This window comes from Pistacia vera, unplaced genomic scaffold (assembly GCF_008641045.1).
Source record: "Pistacia vera cultivar Batoury unplaced genomic scaffold, PisVer_v2 Contig42, whole genome shotgun sequence".
Classification (NCBI taxonomy): Eukaryota; Viridiplantae; Streptophyta; class Magnoliopsida; order Sapindales; family Anacardiaceae; genus Pistacia; species Pistacia vera.
The window spans coordinates 207085-234749 of record NW_022196246.1 but is presented as its reverse complement, the minus strand read 5'-3'; the positions used below and the strand labels follow the sequence as shown (position 1 = coordinate 234749).

General features: G+C 36.8%; 5 protein-coding genes across 6 annotated transcripts; 2 read left to right on the top strand and 3 right to left on the bottom strand.

Moving 5' to 3' along the window:
• The first annotated feature begins 8723 nt into the window (after nucleotides 1-8723).
• LOC116142833 (stem-specific protein TSJT1) lies at nucleotides 8724-10098 on the top strand. The gene is made up of 4 exons (XM_031428246.1): nucleotides 8724-9097; nucleotides 9174-9414; nucleotides 9512-9632; nucleotides 9757-10098. Exons 1-4 carry the CDS (start codon nucleotides 8886-8888, stop codon nucleotides 9945-9947), a joined length of 765 nt encoding a protein of 254 aa, XP_031284106.1. The 5' UTR covers nucleotides 8724-8885; the 3' UTR covers nucleotides 9948-10098.
• Nucleotides 10099-10344: 246 nt separating this feature from the next.
• On the bottom strand, nucleotides 10345-13581 carry LOC116142838 (ribosome biogenesis protein BRX1 homolog 1-like). Its single transcript, XM_031428254.1, has 9 exons — nucleotides 13515-13581; nucleotides 13225-13424; nucleotides 12970-13111; nucleotides 12265-12343; nucleotides 11906-12030; nucleotides 11390-11491; nucleotides 11099-11167; nucleotides 10918-11016; nucleotides 10345-10654 (listed from the first exon to the last, which is right to left on the bottom strand). Exons 2-9 carry the CDS (start codon nucleotides 13419-13421, stop codon nucleotides 10523-10525), a joined length of 945 nt encoding a protein of 314 aa, XP_031284114.1. The 5' UTR covers nucleotides 13422-13424; nucleotides 13515-13581; the 3' UTR covers nucleotides 10345-10522.
• Nucleotides 13582-14533: 952 nt separating this feature from the next.
• LOC116142806 (lanC-like protein GCR2) lies at nucleotides 14534-16902 on the top strand. Of its 2 annotated transcripts, none has more exons than XM_031428213.1 (6): nucleotides 14534-14859; nucleotides 14957-15135; nucleotides 15524-15635; nucleotides 15742-15858; nucleotides 15950-16264; nucleotides 16402-16902. In XM_031428213.1, the coding sequence occupies exons 1-6, from the start codon at nucleotides 14716-14718 to the stop codon at nucleotides 16738-16740; spliced, it is 1206 nt and encodes a 401-aa protein (XP_031284073.1). In that variant the 5' UTR covers nucleotides 14534-14715; the 3' UTR covers nucleotides 16741-16902. The 2 variants fall into 2 exon arrangements, with proteins under 2 accessions (XP_031284073.1, XP_031284072.1); XM_031428212.1 differs by having other exon boundaries at nucleotides 15739-15858.
• Nucleotides 16903-17006: 104 nt separating this feature from the next.
• On the bottom strand, nucleotides 17007-19452 carry LOC116142807 (protochlorophyllide reductase, chloroplastic). The gene is made up of 5 exons (XM_031428215.1): nucleotides 19236-19452; nucleotides 19021-19119; nucleotides 17950-18481; nucleotides 17498-17856; nucleotides 17007-17393 (listed from the first exon to the last, which is right to left on the bottom strand). Exons 1-5 carry the CDS (start codon nucleotides 19287-19289, stop codon nucleotides 17238-17240), a joined length of 1200 nt encoding a protein of 399 aa, XP_031284075.1. The 5' UTR covers nucleotides 19290-19452; the 3' UTR covers nucleotides 17007-17237.
• Nucleotides 19453-20431: 979 nt separating this feature from the next.
• Nucleotides 20432-26711, bottom strand: LOC116142805 (WD repeat-containing protein 44). The gene is made up of 7 exons (XM_031428211.1): nucleotides 24579-26711; nucleotides 23046-23136; nucleotides 22574-22731; nucleotides 22431-22482; nucleotides 22204-22286; nucleotides 21956-22049; nucleotides 20432-21420 (listed from the first exon to the last, which is right to left on the bottom strand). Exons 1-7 carry the CDS (start codon nucleotides 26304-26306, stop codon nucleotides 20822-20824), a joined length of 2805 nt encoding a protein of 934 aa, XP_031284071.1. The 5' UTR covers nucleotides 26307-26711; the 3' UTR covers nucleotides 20432-20821.
• Between the last annotated feature and the right edge of the window lie 954 nt (nucleotides 26712-27665).

Genomic DNA, 27665 nt, shown 5'->3' with positions numbered 1-27665 from the left:
GTGTTATTCTATGACAGGATTTATGGCTATGTGAGGGAGTTTTCTCCCATTTTGGATGGTTAGAGAAAGACATAGAATTATTGTTATAGTAGAGTTTTGTTATGCACTTGAGTTGTTTGATGAAATGCCTAGTAGAGGTTTAAGTATGAGTAGTGAACCTTAATTCTTGCAACATTGCATGTTGGCATTTCATAAGTGCATTAGTGGAGATGAACCATCCATATGCATTATTTGTGCATTAAGAAGTGACTTAAGAAGAGTAGAAAACTTTGTGTATGCACTTGCTTTATGAGTAGAGAACTTTGTGAATGCAACTACTCTACGGGTAGAGAGAATGAGAAGTGCTAGAGTAGAGAAAGTCACTAGAGACGGGTTGATGCTTTGTGATTGTCACCCGATATTTAGTGGAAATGGGTTGATGCTGTGTGATCGTCACCCGATATTTAGTGGAAACGGGTTGATGTTATGTGATCGTCACCCGATATTTAATAGCAACAGGTTGATGCTTTGTGATCGTCACCCGATAGTCATTAGAAATGGGTTGATGATTTGTGATCGTCACCCAAAAGTCATGAGAAACGGATATGTGCTTTGTGGTCTCCACCCGATAGTTATGAAAATCGGGTAGATGTTTTGTGATCCCCACTCGGTAGTCACTAAGAGCAGGTTGGTGCTGTGTGAACTCCACCCGACAGTCATGAAGAATGAGATGGTGTTGTGTGAACACCATCCGGCCGTACCTTCGGTAAGATGAGGCCATAACGTTAATAGAAAACAATAGAAAGAAAGTGTGAGGAAGGAATTAAGAAAAATAGTTACGGGGATAGACAAATATAGAGTTTACTTATTGAGCATTATTTTGTGCTCACCTCGTCATTTTCCTTTGTGAATGCAAGATCTAGGTGATGATGCAGTCGGAGGGGCGTCAGCAAGCGAGGAGCAATAGCTACACTGTTTCCCCTGTTTTTGTCTTTTAAATGGCATTTTGTAAAGTAATACTCTTTGTGTGTATGAAAGACTTATTACATATAATAAAAAGAAAAGATTTTTGGGCCCATTTCCTATTATGATTAAGCAAGCATTTGTACTAGTTTACAGCAGTTTTACATCATGCGTCTGGGATGACATTATTTACCCAACATGAAGATAATTCACACTATTTGAGTAAAAAAATATGAGTTAGATAGTTACCTACTAAAGGGATGCTACATTATGTAGGAGGGGGATTCATTTGAGGCGCTTGAGTGGTGGAAGGCTAATACTCTTAAGTATCATATTTTGTCAAGGATGGCTCGTGATGTACTAGCCATTCCATTACCATGGTGGCTTCAAAGGCCACTTTTAGTGCTGGCAGTAGAGTTATTGAGACCTATTGATCATCATTGTCTTCGAAAACAGTTCAAGTTCTACTTTGTGGAGGAAATTGGTGTCGCAGTCTCAATGGAGTTAATAGAAGGAGCAAAATAAGTTTATATGTACTATGCAATTTTATTTTATTTATTACTTTTACTTTATAACTTAAACTATTTTTTTTCCTTCTTGAATTATGGAAAGAGGAGTAACAAGAGGAGATTCATTTGTCCATTAATTGAAGTTTCGGTGGAGTAGTAGTTTCAGTTTTGGTTTTGGTTATCAAGTCAGGTATTGTTTCTTGCATAACAAGAGTCAACTGGTGTGTAATTCTTCTACCATAATTGTTGCTAAACAAGAGTCAATTGGTATTGAGTCTTGGTTGCATTAATTGAAGGTTCTGTTTCAAGATTCAAGGATTCGGCAGCCCTCCCCTATAGTGTACATTTTGTGATATACTGACAGGTCCTCAACGACAGTTAACTTCTTTTTGTAATCAACAGGCTGTATGTACCGTAGTAGATTTTGATGTTGATACTTGATGACTTGATGGATGATTTTGATGTTCATACTTGATGACTTGATACTTAACAGATCAAACAATGCACATTTTGTGATATACTAGCAGATCAAGTCAGTTTGATGTTTTTGTAATTTTTGGAAACAGAAGCAGATTATTCATTTGATGATAATTGATTTGGATGGACTTTGTTTTAATGTTTATTTGACTGCAATAGAAATGGTACATATATATAGTGAAACCTTTTAGTGTTAGGGTATGTAAAAATTTAGGATATAAGTGTTTGTCTTGGCCTCTTGGGTATTATTGAGAATATATGTTCTTTATCGTTAAAGTTTAAGGATCTTTATTAATTATTGGAATTGACCATTATATTGAATTATTGATGATGCATTCAGATTGGAGTATTAAGTTTGAATTTAGATTGGTTAATTGATTCTTATTGGAATATTCAAACTCTTGCAAAACACTGTATGTCTTGTTTTTGTAGAATTTAAACTTGTAGAATTTGGTTAAGTTCAAAGTAGTTGAAAAAAAGTTTTCATGGTTGTTTATTTTTGGGTCTTGACAGTGAATCTGCTCAGTGCCCATACATTTTCCTAATATAGAGTCACTAAAGAAGTTGTTGAAGTCTCCAATCCAATTGATAACTTAATACAAATGGGTGGACCATAACGGTAGAAGCCACAATCACAAATTTTTAAAATATAATATGCTTGATTGGGAGATTTAAATAACTCATAGAGCATTTAGATTGAAGTATTCAGTTTGAATTGATGTTGTGTAATGCAGACTGATGATGCATTCAGAATTACAAATTGAAGAATTTAGTTTGAATTCAAAATTTCATATTGGAGTAATCAACATAAATTCAGAATGAAAACAATGTTGTGTAATGGCATAATGCATATTATATTGAGTGTTGTATAATGCAGATATGTTGATGATACATATTATATTATATTTGTATATTAACGAATTGAGCTCAACAATCGAGCCTGAGCCTGAGCTTGAGCTTGATTCGCATACCAGCCTAACTCGAACCGAACTTGAACTTCCTATCCTCCCACGAACTCGAATACGAACTTGGTTTCCAAAGCTCGTTGAACTCAAGCTCAAGCTCGAACTCAATACATATTTCACAAATTGAATTCAAGTAGATGCTATTCGGCTCGAATCGGCTTGGCTCGTTTACAACCTTAGTGATGATGCCCTTGGGCACTGATTTCTTGCCCATGAATTCGTAAGTTGATGCTAAGCAAGGTCGTAGGTAATGCTCAGTGAACCCCATTCTCAAGAACGCCTCAGTGTGGAAGAAGTTTATAATGGCGTAGTTGTCAATAAATATCCTCAAGACGTCAAAGTTGTCAATCTGCGCTTTTATTACTATCACATCATGGTATGGATAGGGTGCCTACCTAGCTTCTTTTTCCTTAAAGCCGATTATTTCATCCTCTATCATTACTTTCTTGACCGATCGTGTCTCAACTTTTCAAACCATTGGCGTTGATTGAGTCCTGACTTTGTGGGTGTGCTAGAGTCTGGCCCGTCTCGAGTTTTCGGTGATTGAAGGTCCTCCGAAAACCATCGACACTTGGTGGTTGGAGCTTGTTGGTTGCTAGGAGTCAAGCTTGTCTTGTCCTTCATGGGCTTTAAGCAGCTCTACGTATTCTTTTAAGTGCCTCTTCTGGATTAGATCTTCGATAGCATCTTTTAAGGCTCGACACTCGCCAATGTTGTGGTTGGTTTCCTTGTGGTACCGACAATATTTTTAGATGTCTCGTCTGCCACGAGATCCATTTATCTTGCTTGGTGGTGGTAGTAAATTTGTGTCTTAAGTGACTATGAAGATTTTGTTAATGGAAGAAACCAAGTGTATGTAGTCACTAAACAGCCAGACCATGTTGCCGTCTCTTCTTAATTCTATCTGAGGTTTTTTTGGGGGTTGGCGTTGATCCTGGTTCCCTATGTTGCAGTCATCTAGCTTGATACCCCTTACTCGATCAAGTTGACAAGTGGGGGTGAGTATTGAACTTAGTGCTGCCAACAAATTCTCTATTTGTTGATATTTCTCGGCCATCCGATAGATTCTTATGCCAATAAGTTGGCTAGAGATATGTAATATTCCTTCTAGAGATCTTTCCATAGTTCGATTTGTGGCTTCACCTCAGAGGTCAGGAGTGTCCTCACCGCTTCCTCTAGCGCATCGACCACTTTTCTTTTTCAATTATGAATCTCTTCAGATCTGACATCAGGTTCTCACCCTTTTCTTGGAGGATATTGCTAAAATAACTTATTGGCATAACAAATCTACGTTGAGCTTGGAATTGTTGGAGATATAGCTCGGCAAACTGGCACCAAGAGTAAACTGAATTCGGAAGGAGCCTTGTATACCACCTCTTTGCATCGCCCATAAAGGTGATCGTAAAGCATTTGCACTTATCCAGGTCGGAGACCTGATGTAACTCTATTAAATCGTTGAAAGCATTAAGGTGGTCTTGAGGGTTGCCTTCCCCGCTGAATTTAATATATAGAGTCTTGAATCCTTTTGAAAGGAGTGCCAAAAGCATTTCCTCAGGAAAGGGGGAGTTGTATGTGATCATCGCATGCTCAATTTTTTAAATTTGCAATTCCTCGAGCATATTCTGCATATCTTCTAACTGCATACCAGCTCAGATGTTGACCAAAAGTGCAACATCTCCCCTGGTCTGGTCAATTTGGTGGCAGAGGTTAGGTCTTGGCGTGTTAAAATGTTGATAGAGATCGAAATTTGGGTTCTGTTGACCCTCGCGATTGGGCGCGTTGGCATGTGAAGAAGAATCGAAGGAACTAGGATAGTACGGGCTGTCGAAGGTTGATTCTTGGATCCATCATGGTGTTGGCTCAGGCTGGGGTGTTGACCGCACGTGTCGTGGTGGTAAGGGAGGACATTCAAGCGAATGAGCATGCTCAGGTGACTTTGCTGTTGTGTTGGGCATGCATGTTCCTATGTGAAAACGAATAGGCTCTCCATGGTTCGTCTCCTCCATTACTGGCTCTTTTTTAAGACACTACCCTGGATGTTCTAGATCTAGCGACCTTAGGGCGGTGGGGCGATTCTGCCATGATCCATTTATAATGTCAGAATAATCTTCGACAGTTACATGTTCCTAGTTAGGAGACGGCGAAACAAAGTTTTACAGGTTTGAAGGTCGTCAACAGTTTGTCCTTCCTCAAATTGGTCACATCCCACTCGAGATTACCGATTGCATGCGTGATTTTTCGGAACATATCTAGGATTTGTGGATTCTGGGGGCCAGAGGTATTTGCGTCTTGATGGTTCTCCCCGAGGAGAAGCGGAATGACTGGTGAGAGATTATTGACACCTCCTTGGGCATTTCCTTGGCCTTCCGTCGTGAGGGCGTCAATTTGACTTACGTCGGTTTGGCTCTTGGTAGCTCTTGTTCGTCGCACCATTTTTGTCAGAATGTGGCGACCAACTCGGTGGTAATTGTCTTGAATTGCTGTTGAAATAGGGGTCAACTAGAGTGTTCAATTTGGGCCCCTTCTAGTGCCAGATGTTGATGCGATTTTCCACACCAGCCTAAATGCCGAGGGTGAAAACACGCATCAACCAAGGATACTCAGTTGACTCTCGGGAGAACCAAGCATGATGGGTGCGTGGTTCTTGTGAACCAACGAAAGGGGTGCGTATGATTTGGACGAGAGTGGAGCTGTGTCTAGACGATGTGACAAATCACAAAAAAAAAGAGAGAAACAATTTTTTTAAGTGGTTCTGTCGAGTAATGGAATCAGGCCTACGTGCACTGTTTCTTTTATAAGAGAATGATTACAAAGTTTATCTCAATGAGATGACTACAACTGATTGACTATTTTTTCTCTGAATTCCTTTATTCCTAAGCCCTCTACCTTCGGATCTTCGAAAACCCCTCTTTTTCAGGATTGTAATTGGGTATTTATAGGAGTCTTCGATTGCAGTAGCTAGTGGAAGTTGGCGTCAACAGAATGATTATCGTCTGTTCTAACACCAATTAGGTGATCGAGGAGGTCAAGCTATCATTGTGTTTAGAGGTGATTACAGGTATGGTTAGTCAGAGTTTGTCAGAGAGTTTAGCGGTGGTTCAGGCCAAGCAGTTGCATGTACTACACGTGGTGCTCATGCGGTTTGGCAGGCTTGTTAGGTGTCGCGCTTAGTGTTAACCTCTCGACACCTGGCTTTCCAGTTACAAGTTTTGTCGTGGGCTTCAAGTAAACTTCCTGTTCAGATGATTGAGTACGGTATGTGAGCTAGGATCCTCAGGTCTTTTCTAGGCTCGAGGTAGGTCAGATTTTCCTGCACAACAACCCCTTATTGGTGGATTGATTGTTGATTTGTTGGAGTGGATTTGTTTGTTTGTGATTTCTAGAGTTGATTGGTTGATTTTCGGAGTGTTTTGGCTTGTTGTTCGACGGTAGTGGCGGCAGTGGCAATAGCTGGGTGGTTGGAGACAAGGATGATGTGAAGGTTGAAGAAAATAGTGTTATTGAAATAAATTTGAAAGTAAGGTGGTTATTTTTCTAATTCTATTAATTTTGGGGTTAAAAAGTAACTTACTAATTTATTATTTACTGGTTACCAAAAAAAATAATTTATTAATTTATTTGTCAAGGACAATAAGGTAATAGAACCTTTTACACCTTTATCGGAATCTAAAAATGGCTAATGGTATTGGTTTAAGGGTAGGAATTTAGAATTTTTGAAACTAGGTGTGAAAACTTATCATTTCGCCAAATCTTGCGAACATGTCATTTAGAGGTTTACTCTTAAAACAATTAATAAAAGGAATAATTGATAAATTAAAGAGTCTATTAAGAGCAAGTTTACTAAATTATTTTTCACAATAATTTATTTATAAAATGTGCCTTGTTACTACTTAACTTTAAACAGTGAAATAAACAAATAAAATAAATTTACAATTGAATCTTAATAATAATATTCCCTGATTAGTCGAATTTAGAGATATCTTATGTGAAATATTTTCTGGAGCAACAATTATAAAAGTCACTAATTAATGTTGAAATCTCTTAATTCAATCCAGAATTGGATAATATCTAAGTAAAAAATAATAGTGTTCTTGATCTATGAAAAAGCTGCCACAATTTTATAATTTTTCTTTTAGTAAAGAAGCTGCATTGCAAATCATGGTTATTAGTATCCTAAATTATGCGATACATATCATACGATAAGATTTGATACGGATCGTCAATGATATGTATTAGAGAATGTATCATAAATCTTTCTAAACCTTTTGATACGTTGATATGTATCTTATGATACGATACATATCAGTTTATATTCTTAAAAATATTGATACGATTTTATTAATTTTGGTTAAGGGCCCAAAAAAAAATTCAGGTCGGATCTAGGTCACCCAACCCGGTTCACTAAAACCCGTCCAAATTTACCCATTTTATATAGAGAAATTGAAGAAGAAGATGTGTTCCCATTTTACATGATAATAATAGCACAAGTGGAGATATAGATATTGACATTGATCTTAGAATGATATGAATGGTTGAAATGAAATAATATGTGTGTGTTTGTTTTATTATTTTGAATAGTATTTTCAAAATATTATTGTTAAGTTGAGTTAGGTTATTATTAAGAGGTAGGATTTGAAAATTAACAAAAAAAACCCCTAGGTTAGTTAATTTAGCTAAACACCTCTAATAATAAAAAGTTTATAAATTTATAAAAACACCCCCACTCACCCACAGTTGCTAGATTTTGGCCACCACTGCCGAAATCTGGTGTCATTGTGTACGATTGGCCAGATCTGGCCAGTTGTGCGCTGCTATGGCCTTTTCTGGCTAGATCCACCATGGATTTGGTCAAAAAATGTCACATCTGGCCATCAACGACATCTATATATTAGTTGTCATTGACGGCCAGATTGACACACTACCTACCAGATCCAGCCAGTAGTGTGCTATTACGTCAGATTTTAGCCACCTTCCGACGATGGTTGCTAGAATTTGACAAATATGGGTGGGTGAGGTATTTTTGTCAATTTATAAAAAAATTTATTATGGGTGTTTAGTTAAATTAACAAACCTATGGGAGTTTAAATAGTTGAATATTATAGGATATGATTTTGAGAATAAGGAAACAATCATGCATTTTTTTTAGAATAAGAATAGATTATTTTGAAAAAAAAAAAGAAAATAAACACACCATAAATTCTTAATTTTATGATTAATTTTGATTATTTAATACCATAATTTAAAGTCTATAAAATCAATTAATTTTGGAGATGAGAGAAAAGTTATTATTTTTTTAAAAATATATTTTACTATACAATACACAATTCAAAAAAAATTCAGCTTTTAATATACGTCTACTGATTTGACACCCATACTGCAGTTACATAATGGGATAATATTTAAAGCTTGAGAACTGAGGTGGTTAATGATTTAGCATTATAAGATAAAGAGGGAAGCACATGATTTCAGCACCCTTAATTTTTAAATTGTTTGAAATATTCAAATACTGGTTGCTCACTCCATTCCATCATCCATCCACAGAAAACAAAGAAAACACTGGCTCTGTGTCTGTGTCTGTCTCTGTCTCTGTCTTTCTCTCACCTGCTCGTACTGAAATTTGTCATACTTTCCCCATTTCCGGATAAGGCCAATCCTGCCAAACCATATCCAATTTGCTCAGAAATTGAAAATTACTTCCACAGAAAGAAACTTGAGAAATCAAAAACAAAAAATAAAAACAAAATGAAAAACAATTTTGATAAAAGAAAAAAACAATAATAAAGTGAATAGGATAAGAATACCTCGGAGTGAGAGAGGGAATTATCCTTATCCATCACACTGAGATACAGCACACTTTACACAATAAAAGATAACATATTGATGCCAACTTACACTTCACACTCAACCTTATAAATAACATGAACAAGTTTCTGTGTAGGATCATCACCATCTGTGAAATCAGTAATCAAATTTTTTGTTAATTTATTCAAACATGTTGGCAATTTTCCACGAGGCGTTTGCTAACCCACCTGAGGAGCTCAACAGTCCCGCATCTCACAATGGTTCCAAGAGGCCTAAACTTCCTGAAGAAACTCTCCAGGACTTCCTTTCTCATCACCCTCTCAACACTTGCACCATGAACTTTGGCCATGCAGCTGTTCTTGCTTATGTGCGCCCTGAAACTCCTTTCCCTCCTCATCAAAGGTATCTCAAAATTCATCACCGCTGTTATGTTTCTTATCGTTAAGCGATCGATTGTTTAACATGAATGATTTTGCAGGTTGTTTTGTGGGTTTGATGATATATATTGTGTGTTCCTGGGGAGCTTGAACAACTTGAACTCACTCAATAGGCAGTATGGTTTGGCAAAGTCAAGCAATGAGGCGATGTTTTTAATTGTTGCATATCGAACCCTTCGCGACAGAGGTCCATACCCGGCTGATCAGGTTGTTAAGGATCTTGAAGGAAGCTTTGCTTTTGTTGTTTATGATAGCAAGACTGGTACTGTCTTTGCTGCACTGGTATGTAAATATCATCTATTTTATATATTGTTCAGAAATTGGAATTTGAACAAGTGGGGAATAAATAGTTCGTGAATTTGTTTTTAAATTGTTGCAGGGTTCTGATGGTGGAGTTAAACTCTACTGGGGTATTGCAGCTGATGGCTCTGTGGTGATTTCTGATGATTTAGAGGTCATAAAAGCCGGCTGTGCCAAGTCATTTGCTCCTTTTCCCACAGGTACTGGTGAAAAACCATTTTTGTCATCATGAGTTTGGTTATAGATAAAGTTAACCATATTTGACTTTTTTACATAAAGATGAAAAATGAAGTGGGTCTGATATCAATGGTGGTGATGATGCAGGATTCATGTTTCACAGTGAGGGAGGATTGATGAGCTTCGAGCATCCAATGAACAAGATCAGGGCAATGCCGAGGATAGATAGTGAAGGAGTTCTGTGTGGAGCCAATTTCAAGGTTGATGTTTACACAAGGGTCAACAGCATTCCGAGGGTAGGGAGTGAAACTAACTGGACTCACTGGGACCCACATTAAACGACTGTCATTTGTCCACCCATTGCACTGAAATCACTAGCTCTTTTTTATTTTTATTTTGCCTTCAAATAATAAGACCAAAAGTTTTGTAGGTTTTTTCCTTGTTTTGAATTTCTATTGCCACTGTTATTATGTACATAGTGATTATTCATTTTCAGAATCAATCTTGTGTTGTAATCTGCCAACAGTATAAAGACCAGCAACAATGTCATACAAACACTACAGAAAAGGTTAAATTGAAAGGAAAACTTATTTCACATTTTTTTCTCTAGTTATCCATCAGCCTTTCCTCTCCAAACTGAAAAAAGGAATGGCCTTAAATCTCCTGTTTTTCTAAGAAAAAAAATTAATCATTCATTCATGCTGTCAACAAGAATAAGAATCAAAACACAGATGATGCCACAATGAACAACAGCATAGTAAAAACTTATATGAAAAAAGATAATCAACTGAGAGTGATAAATTATCTGTCAAAAATGGCAAGAAAATTGACAAAATTTTCCATTTTATACTGGATACAAGCTGATTTTAAGTATAATAGATTTCATCCACCATTGAAAAGGTCATGATAAATTTCATTCTTTCCACATATCAGCATATTCATCAGGCTCCAATGGATTTGCAAGCTGGTGCATCTTTCTCCTAGTTTTAGCTTTAACTTTCTTTGCATACTTCCCAGCCTTCTGCCTTTTCTCCAAAGCTCGAATCTGAACAATATCAAAATGAGAAGAATATGCATTAATATTGGCAATAATTTGAAAAAGGTACAATCAAGGTGAGATGAGATTACGAACAAGAACATTCAAAATCGAAAAAGTTAGTAAATGATGCCGAATGGTGTCTACATGTAACATTTTCAAGGGCATTACATTATACTTGAAAGAATCCATGACAGTTTGGAGGATTATTTAACCATGAAGAAATTTAATAGATTAAAGCCCCAACAATACACAATTTAAAATCAGCTAACCTGGTTTGGGGAAACATAAAATGGATTCTCATACAGTGTTGGGCCTCCAAAGCTGCCACCAAATATCTTGATTGGATTCAAACAAAATCTTGGACCAACCTGTGAGAACATTTTCCATATTAACCACCATCTCAAGTACTCGACCATACAAATTACTCAAAAGGCATATCACAAGAAAAACCTCGACAAGAGTCATTTTATCGAGGCCTCCTCGAGCCACTTTATCTGATTCATTATGAGGAACAGTTATCTGTAGACAGAAGCAAAGAGAACAACGAAATCATGAGAAACAATTTCATCAAAAACGAAAGCTTCATAACTTTGAGCGATTAAAGAAACAAATTGTTAATAGCATTTATAAAAGTTCAATTTTATCATTTTCAACATGTGAGCAAAGAAGTGGCTCATCTCAGACAAGAAAATTTGACTATAAAAACCATGCATAATCTTCAATTTTGAGAATATTACCAACCTGATAATTCCGGAACCATACGTGATCATCAACAATGGAAAAAGCAAACACATGATCATAATAAGGCTTAGATTTCCTGTGTTCCTTTGGAGTTCCAAATATCTAAGCAAGAAAAGAAAGTGTCAGCATATATTCAGATTTAAATAGAAATACCACAAAAAAACTATGTTGCAGATAATAATTGTATTTGACAGACAACGATTTCAGAACAAATTTTGTAGTGGAAAATATACAAGTTAAATACAGCCATAATAAAACGTGGTCATACCATCCAGCTATAGAACAAGAATAGAGGTTCATGTTGTTGGTGAAACATGGGTATAAATTTTGGTGAGAAATTGTTAAAAGCATCACATTAATATGGATGTCATGTATACTATAAGTGAAAAAGAAAAAAAGGAAAATCACTATAAAAGTATTCCCAGAGTAAGAAAGTAAATTTGTCCAAATGTGAACAAAGATCAATGGCAAGAAAACTATGCTTGCTTTGAAAGGAGGAAACAAAAACCAAAATACCTGAACGATCATCTCCTTTATAAGCTTCCAGTGAGCATTGTTATCAAAATTGGCTGAGAAAGTCAAGAGAGGACGTGACCCTTTAAGATGGTTTCCAGTAAGCTTCAGTTCCTCCATGGTGTGCACTGAAATGACAAAAAAATGTTTATTGACTACCTCATAGTTTCACATATTAATAACTACAAAGACTAAAATTATAGCTAAAAAATGGGATGTCAATCTCTGCAATGAATTATCCAGAAATGCAAGAATTTATGGCCATAATATGCAAATATTGATTAGAAATGCATGAGACTATTCCTAAAATGCAGTCAGATGCTCTTATGATAATATCATAAAAAATCTAAAGAGAAAATTACCAGCATTTACTAAAAACTTCACAGATGGGCCATTGGGGCTCTTTGCCATCCAAAGATACAGGTCCTTATGTTTCCTGCACTGTAGTAGATAGGTTATAAGAAGAAAGCATTAGGCATCACATTCAAATATATTTTAAAACAAATTTACCCCACACGTTTCAACTTTAAAAATCAAACATTCACTCAAGTTCAGAATAGCATGGTTAGATCTCTTGCCCTGAAGCTATAAGACCCCCTCGTATGAACGTGGTCAAGATCCAATTAATTTATGTTTCAGCAGGGGAATATGGGGGGTGCATGCATGTGCTAATAAAAATAGCAAGCAAAAATCAAACCTGAATTATAAATCATAAAATACATTTTTTACCTGATTTATAAAATAATGACTTGCATCAAAGTATATGGAAATTTCTATAAACTAAAATTATACACGTATCCATCAAATCGTATCTAAGCCAAACATTAAACTTCAGTTCTTCCTTCAAATTATAGGCCACAATCGAGACAATTATCATAAATCTATGCTGAGAAATAAAATTTACGTCCAATACAAGCACTTCATTTTGTGGCATTTAACTTAATTAAGGAGTAGAAGCTAACTTTAAGTCAAATATCCCAACCCAAAAAAAAAAAATAATAAATAAATAAATAAATAAATTGCAACTCACAACGCAAAAAACGAAATTCATAGGAGCATAAATTTACCTCAAAAAACAAGCAGGAAGAACAGCTCTTAAGCTCAACAAGCTCATTCAAAGTAGCACCTTTACTACTTTTAGATTCAACCTTGTTATCCTTCTTACAATGAGGCAAAAGTGACACCACATTTAACATCAAATGCCTATATCTATAAAACACCACAAAATGAAATAAACCCATTAATTATTTCCCCTTTATCACCAAAAAAAAATGAGTTCTTTTAAATTCACTACCCGAGAAAAAATCAACAAAAGCTCTCACCTGAAATTGATTCTGCGTGAACAAGTCACCAAAACCTTTTCTTTGTTTCTAAAGACACCTGGGGCATCGGTTTCTTTGACTTCAGGCTTATCTTTCCAGCCCAAAAGCGTTCTTTTGGGTCGCTCTTCGATAGTGTTATCGTCCTTCTTTGTGGGCTCAACGGCGTTGGTTTCACTGTGCTTTCGCTTCTTCCCCATACTCTAAAAGAATAAAAAGAATGTGAAAGAGTTGAGAAGTGAAGCAAAATTATCAGAAATTAAAGAATAAGATGAGTTTGAAGAGGGTTTTACTTTAATTGGCTGCTGCAGAAGCGAGGGAGAGAGATGTTAAACCCTTGTTAAACCTAGGGCGTAACTCGAGAGGAGAAAGAGGTTCAATGGGTTTGGGCCTTTTAGCAAATAGGTTTATCTTATCGGTCCTTTCTCAGAACTTGGGTATCTATATAGGCCCAACATAATTTTTTTTAATTTAATGTTAAAAATTAAGTACCTTTGAAGAAAAAAATTGATAAAATTTCAAGAATTGAGATATAAAGTTAACAAATTGAATAAAGTGAAATTAACCATAAATGTTAGAAAATTAGAGATTGGGATAATTCAAAAACCCGATATGCTATGCTTATTTATAAGCACCCGTAGGTTTCAAAAATAAAACAATAGCTCTTATTTGGTGAATTTTTCCCGTTAAAAGTTAACTAATAAAAGGTACTGTTGAGATTTCAATGAATCGTGATGGTTGACATTTTAATAAAACTTTTTTTTTTTTTCTTAAATTTCTCTCCCTTTCCCAACCATTCTTAGTGTTATTAGATTTGATTGATCTTTAATAACACCGTGAGATTGAATATAACCTCTAAAAACGTCCACAATTTTAAAAACCAAAATAAGATTGTTCGTATCCAACCTTTAATAGAATCGTAAGGCTAAATTCAACATTTGGTAGTGTTGTGAGGTCGAATTTGACCTCCTGTAACATCGTGTGATCAAATCTAGTATTAAGCGATGTCATTAAAGTCAAACTTAGTATCTTGTGATTGACCTCCAACGACACCATGAGACTTCTATAACCTCTAGTGATATTGCTAAACAGATGCAACCGCAAGGCTAGCTACAACCAAAAAGATAAGGGGTAAAGGTTTAGGGTTTCATGGGTAAAAAAATGTTTCTAAACATAACAGTCTTTTTTTAACGATTTATAAGGGGACGGGGATTAGGGTATTCTCCAAACTTAGAGGTGATTGTGAAAATAGGATATACCTGTAGGGGGTTTTCGAAATTACAGCTATTTAAAAAAAAAAATAAATAAATAAATATTAGTCGGATGACAAAAAATGAGCTGACTCCAAACTCCGCGAACAGGCGACATCTGTCCTATCACACTCACGCTTCACATCCTTCTGGGCCTAAAGTTTCTGCAAAACTCCAAGAGCTTCAACTCCACGCTTCATCAAGCAAGAAGAAGAAGTAACTCTGCTCCAGAGAGATTTCAGCCATGGCTGATCGTTTCTTTCCCAACGAAATACCGCCTGAAACATCACTTACACCACAACAGGACTCTCTCTCCAACCTCCTCTCTCTTCCCTTCACAACTCTTTCAGATAAACTCAAAACTTCAGCTTTCCATCTCAAACAAACCGTACAACTTCCATCATTTTCATTTTCTCTCAAAACTCTCTTCTGGGTTTTGTTTATATGCCCCCAACTGACTTCATTTTTTTTTTTTAATTGTTTAGATTGTTAATGAGATGTGGGGACCGAGTGGAAAGCGTGTGAAAGATTACAGCTTGTACACGGGTGCTCTTGGCACTGCTTATTTGCTGTTTAAAGTTTATCAAGTTACCAAGAGTGAGAATGATCTTAAATTGTGCTCTGACATTGTTAAGGCTTGTGATTCTGCTTCTAAAGATTCCGGGTACTTTCACTTTACTCTTATTTGTTGTGTTCAAATTGTTTAAAAGGTTTAATAAAAATGATCAATTTTACTTAATGCAAGGCTGTAATATAGAAATGAACAAAAAAGTTAGCTTTTTGATGAGTGGAAATGCTCAAATTTGGTGCAAAATTGATGCACCCCATTGAGGTTTAGCTTCTACTTTAGTATTTTGTGCAAATGAGAAAAATTAATGTGTAAGTTTTGCATATGTTGTGAGAATAATTGCAAAGTCAAGCACATGGTATCACAAGGCGGAACAATACTAGCCAAAAACAAATGAAAGAAACAAATACACTGAGCAGGGTTCTTACCATGAGAGATGATTGATCTGATTTTGTTTACATTGTTGTGTGATGCATGGACATAGGCGTGTGACATTCATATGTGGGCGGGCTGGTGTTTGTTCTCTTGGTGCTGTGGTGGCAAAGTATGCTGGTGATGAGCGGCTACTTGAGCACTACATAACACAGTTGAAAGAGGTATTATGGGATACTTTTTCTCTTATCTTGATGACATTGTTCCCTCTTGACTTGAATTGTATTTGTTTGTATTACTTTTGAGATTCAATTTTTCTCCTGAAAGCAGATCAAGCTTCCTAGTGATTTGCCTAACGAGTTATTATATGGGAGAGTGGGGTTCTTATGGGCCTGTTCTTTCTTAAACAAGCATATTGGTAAAGACACGATATCTACTGCCCGTATGGTAAGCTATTTTTGCACATTTTCCTCCAAATTTATTGTAACTAAGAAGATTGAATCCTTTCTCTTATTGATGGGATTTAATGTTTATATAGAGAGCAGTTGTTGATGAAATTATCAAGGCTGGGAGAAGATTGGCTAATAAGGGAAGATGTCCATTGATGTATGAATGGCATGGGAAGAAGTACTGGGGCGCTGCCCATGGCCTGGCAGGGATTATGCACGTTTTGATTGACATGGAATTGAAACCTGATGAAGTGGAGGATGTCAGGAATACGCTTCGCTACATGATAAAGAATCGTTTCTCCAGTGGCAATTATCCTTCAAGTGAAGGAAATGAATCAGACCGTCTTGTGCATTGGTGCCATGGTGCTCCTGGGGTCACTCTTACCCTTGTGAAAGCCGCTCAGGTAACTCCTTTCAGCCGTTTAACTACTAATTGGTAAGATTGATAACGTGCCTGTTTTATGCATTATCTTGTAAACCTTAATCTTCAGAAAAGTGCATCTTCTGTTGTTGTAACTCCTACCAAAATGTAAATTTTCAGGTTTTTGGAGACAAAGAATTTGTGCAAGCAGCTGTGGATGCAGGGGAGGTCGTATGGCAACGGGGTATGCTTAAACGAGTTGGCATCTGCCATGGTATCAGTGGAAACACCTATGTTTTTCTGGCACTCTACCGATTGACTGGCAATTCTGAGTACTTGTACAGGGCCAAAGCATTTGCTTGCTTTCTATTTGATAGAGCACAAAAATTGATTTCAGAAGGGAAAATGCATGGAGGTGATCGCCCCTATTCACAGTTTGAGGGTATCGGAGGAATGGCTTATCTTTTTCTGGATATGGTTGAACCGTCCACAGCTAGGTTCCCAGCTTATGAACTCTAATTTGCTTTCTGGGAAATTGGTGGTGAAGACATGTACAAAAATACCTGTTGTATACTAATTTTTTTTTTTTTTTTTTTTTTTTTTTTCCGTTATCTGGTGGAACATAACTAGTGTACTAAACCTCGAGTAAAATTCATAAATACTCAATAACTTGCATTGACATCCTTCTTTATACACTGAAAAAGGGTTTACAATTTTCAACTCTGCGAATATAATTTTTCAGTCAAAATCCAAAGGTGTTGAAGTACCTTTAAACACAATGAACATGAACATAATTGATGCTGTTTCCATTTCATTCCAAACACTGCGAAAGCAAGCTTGTATTTTGCAATAGGGGTGGGTGATTTTATTCTCGGTTTTAAATCACAAGTCATCTACATCTAAAGAGAAAAAAACTGTTTACAAAAAATCCAAATTCCGCAGCACACAATGGACCTTGAAGTCATCACCCTCTCCCATGGCAAAGATTAGTGGAACAGAACCTCGTAAGTTCCCAGTCAAGCTAAACCAACAAGTTTCTCACTGATCTCCCACACTTTGCGTGCTTTCTCTACATCACTAGCTTCTTGAGACAACTGATTCTCAAATGAAGCTGAGTCCTTGTTCCAGCTCCAGTAAACACCCGATTTTGTCAAGCTCGGGTCGCTCACGACCTGACAGAAGCAACCACTTAAGTTCATGCATGTTCATTTTGACGCAAAAATAGTATCTAAGTGTGGAACAAAAGTACAGATAATTGGTAAGTCTCTTTTTTTACCTGAGCAAGTCTTTTTCCGGCTTCATCTTCAGAGACAAAGCCCTTGGTGATGTACTTCTGGAATGGAGGGAAGAGAAGCCTGAACAAGGGAATGTGCTCCCTGAACAAGCCTGTTGTGGCAATACAACCAGGGTAAAGGGAAGCGAATGCAATTCCGGTTTCCTCATGGAAGCGCCTGTGGAACTCTTGCATTGTGAGCATGTTGCAGACTTTGCTGTCTTTGTAGGCCTTAGCACCATCAAATTCTCCGCCATCGATCATGGACGAGGTGTTTAGCCCATTTAAACCCCCAGCAAGTCCCCGCAAGTCCCCAAGGTTGGCCTTAGGAGGTACATTGCCAGCTAAGGTATTTGTGTTTCCTGATATAATTACAATTACAGTTAGTGCATCAATGTCTTAAATTTTTTATACTTCAATATATGTACATGCTTAACGTCCATGTGAATTAATACCTGTAATTGAGCCAACAATGATTAGGCGCTTTGATGGGTAATCAGATTGCTTCAAGTCATCAAGCAACAACCGTGAAAGGAGGAAGTGACCAAGATGGTTAGTTCCGACACTAAGCTCAAACCCTTCAGCAGTAAATGAAGGCTCTTTAGCAGTTGGCTGGTAAACAGCAGCGTTGCAAACCAGCACATCAAGTGGCCTGCCTGATCGCCTGAAGTTATCAACAAATTGGCGGACACTGTCAAGTGAAGCTAGATCCAAATGCATGATCGTGTAGTTTTCCTTAGCCATGCCAGCTGATTTGGCAGCTCTTTCAGCCTTGAGGAAGTCCCTGCAGGCCATAATTACATGCCATTTTCCAGTTTCAGCAAGTGCCTTAGCTGTGGCTAGACCCAATCCAGAGGAGGCGCCAGTGACCACAACACTGCCTTTTCTTAGAGTTTTCTTCCCCTGTGGAGTAGCTACATTGGCTGCTGGAGAGGCAGTAGCCGATGTTTGAGCTCTTACAGCGCCGATTCTTTGGTTGAATTCCCTCTGCAGTTTATTTCCATATACAAAACATCAGAATATGTAAAATCCATTCATCTTTACATAGTGGAGTCGATGTACAATCGCTCCACAAGATAAATTCCATAATTCCAGCATAATATAGAGCCTTTCCTCATTCATTTATTTATTTTCCTTTTGCAATAACTTTTTAAGTCAAGAAGCACTCAAGTGGAAATGAACCCAATACATGTAAAATCCACAGCTCTCAAAAAAAAGTTTCATGCCACAATTCAAATTCTTGCAGTTTCTAATTGCATGTCTAACTAATTTGTGCCTGTGATCTTGTAAAGAAAAGTTTTAGTGGTTCAACTGTCATTTTCTTTTCCATCAACATCATCTCACAAAAACTGAAATTACATGAACTCTGAAAATTACTTGTATTCGAACAGTTATCAACAGGTCCAACTTATTTCAGGGGCACAATTCAAACAAAAACAAACTGTTTTGTTGGTCCAATTTAAGGCAATTCACAACAACCAAGAAAAAAAGCCGAAAGGTACTGAATTTTGTGACTAGTATACTACCTTGCATCTCAATACAGAAGAGCTGAAGTCAGCTTTGGCATGATCTGAAAGTGAAACTCCAAAAAGGCTTGAGTCCTTGAAAGAAGCACCAGACTTTCCCTGCATGCAACAATTACACATACCAAAATGTCAACCCATTTCGTTCTTTTCTTTCTCCTTTTTCATAATAAAAGAAAGACGAAGCTCATCATTAAAACAAAGACTGAAAAACAAACCTCTTTGGGAAGAGAGAAAGCAGAGGCAACCAAAGAAGCAGCCTGGAGAGCCATTTGTTACCACTTTGAAAAAAGTGTTTCAATTTAATGCTTAAGGATATTTTCTGCTAACAGAGTCAGCTGAGAGCTTAGTACTGGTGTTCGTAGTAGTAGTGTTTGAAAGAGATATTAAGTGATGTATATATAGGAAGAAGCTGCATGGTTTATGACAATAAAGAGTATTGTCTTTGGATACGGGAGGCAGAGAGGATAAGATAATTAGCAGACCAAGTATCTGCCACATCAATTCTAGGCCACCAATGAGGTCTCAAGTTTTGGATTTCCAGATTTTTGATACTATATTTTATTGTTTTAGTATATGTTTGGTGGGGCTTGAGAGAGATATTTAGGTCCGATTCCCAAAATAGTTTTGGGTTGAGAGTATGAAATGTTGGAACGGATTAGAGAGTGACTGGGGAGATGGCATCTTCTGTCATGGATTAGGCCATTAGGGCCAAAACTCAATAGTGAGTTTTGGCAGCCTGGGCCCCTGGCTAAAGCTTTTATCTTTGCAGGTTTTCAAAAGATTTGGCAGATTTTTTTGTTTATTATTTTTTTTTTTTTACCGAGACTGTCCAGATCAGTTTACATGCATCTAAATTAATCTCCCAAGACCTTAGAATTATCAACCGAATAAGACTACCAGTGGCTACCCCTATTAGCAATTGAAAAATGACAACTTATAACCTCTTAAATAATACATCCAAAAATTTCTATCGAATCACTCGTTCACTCAAAGATATATTAATAGGTTAAATGAGTTTCCAAATTATGGTTCAAGATTCACCTAGAAATTATGCCTAAAATGTTTTTATACTTCACCCAAAACACTTCTACGAGCAAAGCAATATCAAACCCCAAATGTCCCTTGCTTGCTTCTTATACTTTTTTTATATCAATTTTCATTAGATGCCAATCACTCTGCATTTCGCTCATTCTTACACTAATTTTGGTGCCAACGGCCAAAGCACAAGTTCTCAAATTCTGGGTTACTCTTAACGTTTCTTCACAACAATACCAAGAAAAACAATATGAATATGGAAGACGTCAAAATTGCAGGCTTAAACCTTCAAATACAGTAATACAAATTACTATGATACATCAACAGCCTAGTTTTTTTTTCCCTACTTGTGGACTTAACGCGACTAACACCAATGAATCATAAAAGAATTTCATTTAAATTCAATAAGCTTTTGCCATGCTCATAACTCTACAATTCCCGACAGCAGAAATACATCGGTTTCTAAATTCACGGTGTAGTTTTTACTTTTTTTTTTCTTTTAACAAATCTATACTTTTCTCAATGCTCGATCGGAATGGCTATCCATCTGTTACCACTCCGATGACAAGCACAAAGAAAGAAGAAATGGAACTCGCTAATATTACAAATCTCACCCAATATCTCTCTGTACACATTTAACTACCAGGAAATGGCCAGCACTGATTATTATCATCTACCCATTTCCCCCACACCCAGCCTCCTGTCATATTTTTTTTTTTTTTCTTTTTGGTTTTTGTTTTTGTTTTTTCTTCCTGTTTTTGACCCCTTATATCCGAACCGGCAATCCAAAATTTTGAAAAGTTCTAATTTCACCTCGAAGGCCAGCGGTTACAATCACCATACCCCATGCTGACATGTTTGAACTTAAACCATTGGCGAAATCTACACTGGTACGAGGGCTCCGATTCCTAGCAGCCATATAAAGTTTTTCTTCTGGCCATGTAGCTGATATTCTATCAAAGAAGTAGCTGTTGGTTGCACTAGAAATGGTACCATTAAGTGGACTATTGGTGCAACCAGATGCAGATCGTGAACCCTCGTTACCACTAGTCTCCTCAACAGGTGTAGGAGGATGATTAGCCATGGAGAACTCATCAAGATTATTGTCAACCCCAGTTTGATCACCTGAATATGTATCTTGCAGTCCCCATATGTCACCCATGCCAGGCCAGGGAACGGCCACTGATACATCTTGACAATGGAAATGCTCATAAGAATGTGTTACAGTAACACCTTTGCTTCTGCTAGGTCGGGATTCAGCTTCATGTTTCCACACATATACATAAGAATCCTCACTAGCAGCTACCACATATCTTCCATTTGCTGTGAGGGAGGCACATATTTGGCTATTCGTGTTACGAAACCCTGTCACGGAAGGCATACCAACTCAATTGTGAAAATGGTCATGATGGAGACACATGTAGATATACCAAAAAGCAACTTGTTTTTGAGTACATATCGATTGAATATTGATAGCTAAAAAGAAATATGTTTCTCACAGAGCTATGTGATCCAGCAACACTCAAAACTCAAACTTCCAACATATATCCTACTGTGAAGGATTCAGAGATCCAATATCTACATAATAATCATTAAAATAAGATGTCAAGCAGAGCTGTCTAAAGTTGACCCACAGAAACAAAACTAGTCTACCCAACTCCGCATAGAAGGATCAAATTCTTACTGGAGTTACCCAAATATAAGTAATGGCATATGGGAAATGAAAAATCAACCCTGCATTATACTTATACTGAACTGCAAACGATGGAGAATCATTGGCATCAATTTTTGTGCCACCACTGGCAGCTTAATGAATCGGGTTTCAAAAGGGTGAAGTGTCATTCAAGATTCTGGTGCTAAAAGTAAAAAAAGGACAATACATGTTGAACATTATTCTTACCTTTAAACTTGTGCACTAGGTCAACACCGTCAACAACCCGAACCCTTGAATCTGCAGATGTGATGAGCACTTCTGATGAGCTTCCTGGTGCAAACTGGTTAATGAAGCTAATTAGCAGCTAACAAGGATCAAATGAACTAGTGGCAAAAATCTAATAAAGAAATGAGAAAAAAATAAGGGGACAGGAATGGAATAGTTTCATGCATCACCTCAAGAAATCTAAACGATACAAGGACAACTCAAATTACCTGGAAACCAGTGATTTTCTTCTGCTGGGATTTCTTCTTCTTGTTTTGTAGATTGATTTGACTTTTCTGTTGCAACTTATTCTCTGAAAAAACATACATACAAAAAGATCATCATTAACTTCTGACAGTGCAAGAACTTAACAATGAGGCAGGTTACACATAAACACAAACATGCACAAAGTCTCAAAATCACACAAATGGAGCCAGAGGGATTTATCTTCATGTACCAGAGGTATCGTATAAATGGCAGCTTCCCTTGTAAGAACCAACTAGTGCACCCTTCAACATGTGAGTAAAAATTCAATGAGCCCCAGATTTTTCCACAATTTTTTATGTATGGATTGAAAAACAACATTAAATATAGCCCAACCTGACCATCTGGTGTATAGCAGGCAGCAGTGACCATCTCATGCAAATCATTCCAATCAACAACTTGACGATCAGGAATGCTCCATATGCGAACCTTAGCATCTAGGGATCCACTAATGAAATATCTATCATCAACAGGATTAAACTGGATGCAAGTTACTGTGTCAAGGCAGATTCAAAAATTAAGTTTAATTAGCATTACATAAGCTAGTGCAATGAACAAGTTAACCAGAGAAAAAAAGAAATTTTTTTTTAATTCAACCAACCAGGGTTTTAGAATTGAAAATTAGGAATTAAAAGAAGTTCAAAATTCTTAAAGGGACCAGCATGTTGTACTTAATGCTTCTGAAACTTAAGAAAAGTACAGGAAAAAGCAAGTTTATAGTAGTGGCATTTGACTGATTAAAGTATTAAAGTCTTAGAGAGTGAATGGAAATCAATCATTTAAAGAACAACGAGTGAAAAGAACTTACCATAATCACTGTGAGAGAATATTTTCAAACAAGTCTTGCTAGACAAGTGCCACAGCCGCACAGTTTTGTCCATTGAAGAAGAAAGCAGATGCTGGAGAAAATAACAAAAACTCTAAATCATACATACAAAAATAACTAATCACTTCCAGATATCTGGCAGCTAACTTAATGGTTTGATCGGTAAAAATAGACAAAATCATAGGAGAGAAGCATAAATTTGTAGGAACAACAATGATTAAGGGAACAATCACAATTTCATAAAAATGAGTACCAAAGAAAAATTGAATAACCGTTATAGCCAATTCTAAGCTCATCAAGTGGTACATTAACAAGTCTACAATAGACATATATTTCATCTCATCACATATTTTTCATATGAATTGAGTACACTAAACTTACTGAATATTAAAATCTAATGTAATTTTCGTTTGCAATAAATATTGCTCAATACCTATTCACCACTTGAAGCAACTTTCATGGCAACATATTGAATCATCCAATTTTGTCACTAATTTAAGTTATCTAGGGCTCAACTAAATTACTTAAACTAACTGATTCTCTTTGACATCAAGAATATTGGCTGATTTTTGTTGGCAGCATGCGGATACTAACAGAGAATATCCATTAAACTGGCCCGCAAGAAATATCCACTTCAGCTACTGGATTTTAAACTTGCATATGTCCTTTATTTACAGCCCAATAGTTGCAGAAAAGATTTCAGTTGGAAATATTTTGTACAGTGCTTAGAAAATTTATAATCCAACATGACCAATTATAAAAGTTTATAAGAATAAAATAAAACTTGAGACTGGAAGAAATAGAGAACCTTCATTAAGGGGCCCAAATGATATACAGTTATACACTGATCACATACAGCACATTTCAAGGAAAAAGCTCTCAAATAAACTTGTAAAGGCATCATTAAATTCCTCAAGGCATCTCTATTCATAGGCACATATATTATATGTCCTATAATGAGGAATTCAATCCAATGTCTTTCCATAACCAAAGCCAGAGTTATGTTTGACCAAGTTTATATCATGAACTTTACTGAACCTCTATCCTTTTTCCATAAATCTATAAACCACTGAAATCATCATTCTCTCCACCATAAAATCAAACATGATTTTCTTTTACAAATCACTGTAAAAAGCTTATTTACTGCCTTGAAAAACCTTACCATGGGATACCTTCCATATTGTTATCAAACTCTATTTTGTTAAACCTTCTCTATCTTGATAAAGTCTAAACTTATCCAAAACAGAAACATCAGTATATGTCCTAGGCTACTATGCATTAGGGTAAATTAAATAAATTGCTTTAACATAAGCAAAGTAAAATTTTCACTTAAACTACATGACAAGAGGATATCACATCATACAGCTATATCTATCATGTTAAGTTTACCAAACGTTTCATACTATTGCATGTTAAAGACAAACAAAAATTAACTAATCATGCCAAAATATACAGACAGAAGCAACAAAAGCATGTTTAATAGAATTTAACAGAAACCCCAAAGTGATAACTAACCTGAGATTTTGACCATGATAGATCAAGCACATCATCAAGATGTCCTTGGAATGAACAAATGGGCTTTTCAGATAGCCCAAACACAGTCTCTGGCACCACAATGTGGTCCAAGCTCAGTGACTTTCGGCTTAGTGACCTTCCTCTTCTCTTCTTCTCAAGTGGGTTATCCATATGTTTTGGAGACAATGAATTTGGTTCTGGTGACCCATTAGCCAGCAGCAACAGATTCAAATGTCCTTCTTCAGGTTTCTCAAGCAGTTCTCCCTTCCTTTCTGTCTCAACAACCTGCCAAACATGAATAACACAATCCTCACCTGCACTTGCAAGATACCTTCCATCCAAACTAAACTTAATGCTCCAAATAGACCCATTATGTGCCTGTATCTCCTGGCTCTTATAGAGTGCTGTAAGCTCTTTACATGACTTCCCATATTGGCGCACCCTCACTCGCTCTGGTCCATGAAATGAGACATCCTGGCTGTCATCTGTGGCAGAACTTGATCGCCGCCCACCCTTCTCTGATGAAGTATCCCTCTCATCACCACTCCGTCTCTCTTTGTGCCCAGTCACAGTATTAGCAACGGTCCTTATACTCTTCAACCAACTCCCTTTCTTCTTCAACTTGCCCCCAACACCACTATTCCCATTAATGTTCAAATCGAAATTAACCTTATTACCCTCCTCCACGTTCTGCCTTCTCATCAATTCTTGAACAAGTGGAGAATGCCCCACACTCATTTCAAACTCTTCCATAGTCAACTGCCTCCCAGTCTCTACTTCCTTCACCTTGTTCCACATCCCATCCTCCCTAATCTCATTGACCACAAATGCTTTCCCATTATCAAGATTCCTGATCATACACACTTGTTCATCAACTGCCACGATCCCATTAGAATCCAAATCCTCAACAACCTCTCCACCATTAGCATTAACGGGCAAAGAATTACTACTATAATTACCATTACCATTACCATGAAGACTCAAGGAATCGGTTCGATTCTCCTCCACCCTTTTACAATTCTTGCCGGTGGGGGGCTTATTTAACAAAGCAGCACTAGCAATAATCTCATTATTGCTTTTACCACTCCGCGACTTACTAACAACAACCCTTTGAATAAGGTTACCATTATCGTTATCATCACTGTTACGATTATTATTTACACGAGGTGAATCTAAAGAAGAAGAATGAATTGAAAGAATTGAAGGAGAACAGACTGACAATTGATGACGATGACGATGACTACGATGATCGTGATCAGAACCTTTGCTATTCCTCGAACCGTCTGATTTTGATCGAACAATACCCACACCACCACCACCACCAGAAACAGACGAACAACCTTGATCTTGCTCAGTCAACCCATCAGCCGACGCCGATCTTCCGAAATCTCCCCCACCCGTTTCCCTCTCGGATCCCGGTTTGGCCCGCGCCAAAGCCCGGTCATGACTGAGTCCCATTTCACGGAGCAAACGTGTCCTTCTCTCAGAGACCGAAACGGGCTCGGAGATCCAAACATCGTACTTAGTAGAGACGCCCATGGGGAATTTAGGAACACGAAAATCATAAACGGGAGAGTCCGGGTTAAGATTGGGGTTATCGGCTTCGGATTCAGAGGAAGAAGAAGTGGAGCAAGAGTTAGAAGAAGAAGTAACTAACCGGTCCAACGACTCATAGAAACATTCGTCTTCATCTTCTTCATCTCCCCCTCCTCCTCCCGTCTTGCTCATCGCTGTCGGTATTCTAACCTCGCTTTGCACATTTTATGTTCGACAAAATGCCGGCAGAGTAAAAATCAACCAGTACTTAACTTAAGTCCTTAGTTTTGTTATAGTATTGTTATTTGGGATAATGGGCTGTGTTTTGTGTATTGAATTGTGGGCGGAAATTTATGGGATCGGAGAAGGGGTTTGTAAAAACGGTGTGTCGTTTGAAGAGAAGGATCAGATCCGATGTGATGATGACGATTATGAGAAGAGAGGAGAAAGAGGGAAGAGAGGAGCGAAGCCCTATGCTGTGTTGGGAGGGAGTTGGGGTTTGGTGATGTTTTTGTGTGGAGATGTGAAAGAGAGAGAGAGAGAGAGAGATTTTGGTTTGTTTTTGTTTGGTTTCTTGTTTGTTGTGATTTGAGTAATGTAAAAATGAGAATCCAGTAGAAAGTGTTTTTATGTTTTTGTTTTTGTTTTTCTGTTGTGAGAAATGGTTTGTTTTGAGAAAGTAGATTATCAAAGTTTCAATGTTATGGATGATTTTATTGCGAAAATTTTCCAAGATTTGACTATAATACAGTCTCGTAAAAGCGTATATTACAAGTTTTACATTTTTGGTTTACAAGTTTTAAATTATAAGTTTACGAGTTTTATGTAGATTAAAAAAATATATATATGAATCATGAGACGTGACCTAATTGATAACTAGGTTTCAAGTGAGACGAACTTTACCTACAATGTCAAAAGTTCAAATTGTACTGGAAACACTTTGTGATTAAAGATACTTTTCCAAACCTCGATCGGGATTAGTCTCATACTTTTAGGTATAGCGAGACTCGAGGCCGAGTTCATAGTTTAATAGTAATACTTCAATGAAAAAAAATTTAACAAGTTTGGTGAATAGGATGGGTATGAATGAATTGAAAATAAAGAAAGATACTTTGAAATTAAGACATTTTTGCGCAAAACATGTTACCTAAAAATATGATTATAGAAATTGAATTATAAAGCGTCTTCTAGAGATTATTGGAGGCTAATTAGTATATTAATTAAAATTTGAAGCACACTTATCCAAAATTGCTTGCCGGCTTTCATTGCCCACATAATTAAATTAAATTTTAACTTGATGGCGTTATGCCATTTGGCTCAATTTAATTTATAACAATAGTTTGTCATTTTACAATCAACCACTTAGTTTTTATTATTATTATTATTATTATTATTGGGGTAGTTGTTTAGGTTTTAAAATCCCATAGTGGTGCTATAAATGTTGACCATATGGTATATTATATAAAACTTCGAGGTTGTCTAATTTTGATTATGAACTTTTTTGTCTAGCAATCTTATAGCAAATTTCTTTGTTTGAAAAGGGAGTGGCAT

Excerpts from the sequence above, each read along its gene's own strand:
- LOC116142838 (XM_031428254.1), bottom strand. The coding sequence starts at position 13,421 with ATGGGGAAGAAGCGAAAGCACAGTGAAACCAACGCCGTTGAGCCCACA. Across the intron at positions 11,168-11,389 it reads TATGGTTCCGGAATTATCAG|ATAACTGTTCCTCATAATGA; the intron begins GTTGGTAATATT and ends TTCTGTCTACAG. Across the intron at positions 11,017-11,098 it reads ATAAAATGACTCTTGTCGAG|GTTGGTCCAAGATTTTGTTT; the intron begins GTTTTTCTTGTG and ends ATGTTCTCACAG.
- LOC116142806 (XM_031428212.1), top strand. The coding sequence starts at position 14,716 with ATGGCTGATCGTTTCTTTCCCAACGAAATACCGCCTGAAACATCACTT. Across the intron at positions 15,136-15,523 it reads TCTGCTTCTAAAGATTCCGG|GCGTGTGACATTCATATGTG; the intron begins GTACTTTCACTT and ends GCATGGACATAG. Across the intron at positions 15,636-15,738 it reads ACATAACACAGTTGAAAGAG|CAGATCAAGCTTCCTAGTGA; the intron begins GTATTATGGGAT and ends TTCTCCTGAAAG.
- LOC116142805 (XM_031428211.1), bottom strand. The coding sequence starts at position 26,306 with ATGAGCAAGACGGGAGGAGGAGGGGGAGATGAAGAAGATGAAGACGAA. Across the intron at positions 23,137-24,578 it reads TATCATGGTCAAAATCTCAG|CATCTGCTTTCTTCTTCAAT; the intron begins GTTAGTTATCAC and ends TATTTTCTCCAG. Across the intron at positions 22,287-22,430 it reads CCATTTATACGATACCTCTG|AGAATAAGTTGCAACAGAAA; the intron begins GTACATGAAGAT and ends ATGTTTTTTCAG.
- LOC116142807 (XM_031428215.1), bottom strand. The coding sequence starts at position 19,289 with ATGGCTCTCCAGGCTGCTTCTTTGGTTGCCTCTGCTTTCTCTCTTCCC. Across the intron at positions 18,482-19,020 it reads CTTCTGTATTGAGATGCAAG|AGGGAATTCAACCAAAGAAT; the intron begins GTAGTATACTAG and ends AATAAACTGCAG. Across the intron at positions 17,857-17,949 it reads CATTGTTGGCTCAATTACAG|GAAACACAAATACCTTAGCT; the intron begins GTATTAATTCAC and ends TAATTATATCAG.
- LOC116142833 (XM_031428246.1), top strand. The coding sequence starts at position 8,886 with ATGTTGGCAATTTTCCACGAGGCGTTTGCTAACCCACCTGAGGAGCTC. Across the intron at positions 9,098-9,173 it reads CCTTTCCCTCCTCATCAAAG|GTTGTTTTGTGGGTTTGATG; the intron begins GTATCTCAAAAT and ends ATGATTTTGCAG. Across the intron at positions 9,633-9,756 it reads ATTTGCTCCTTTTCCCACAG|GATTCATGTTTCACAGTGAG; the intron begins GTACTGGTGAAA and ends GTGATGATGCAG.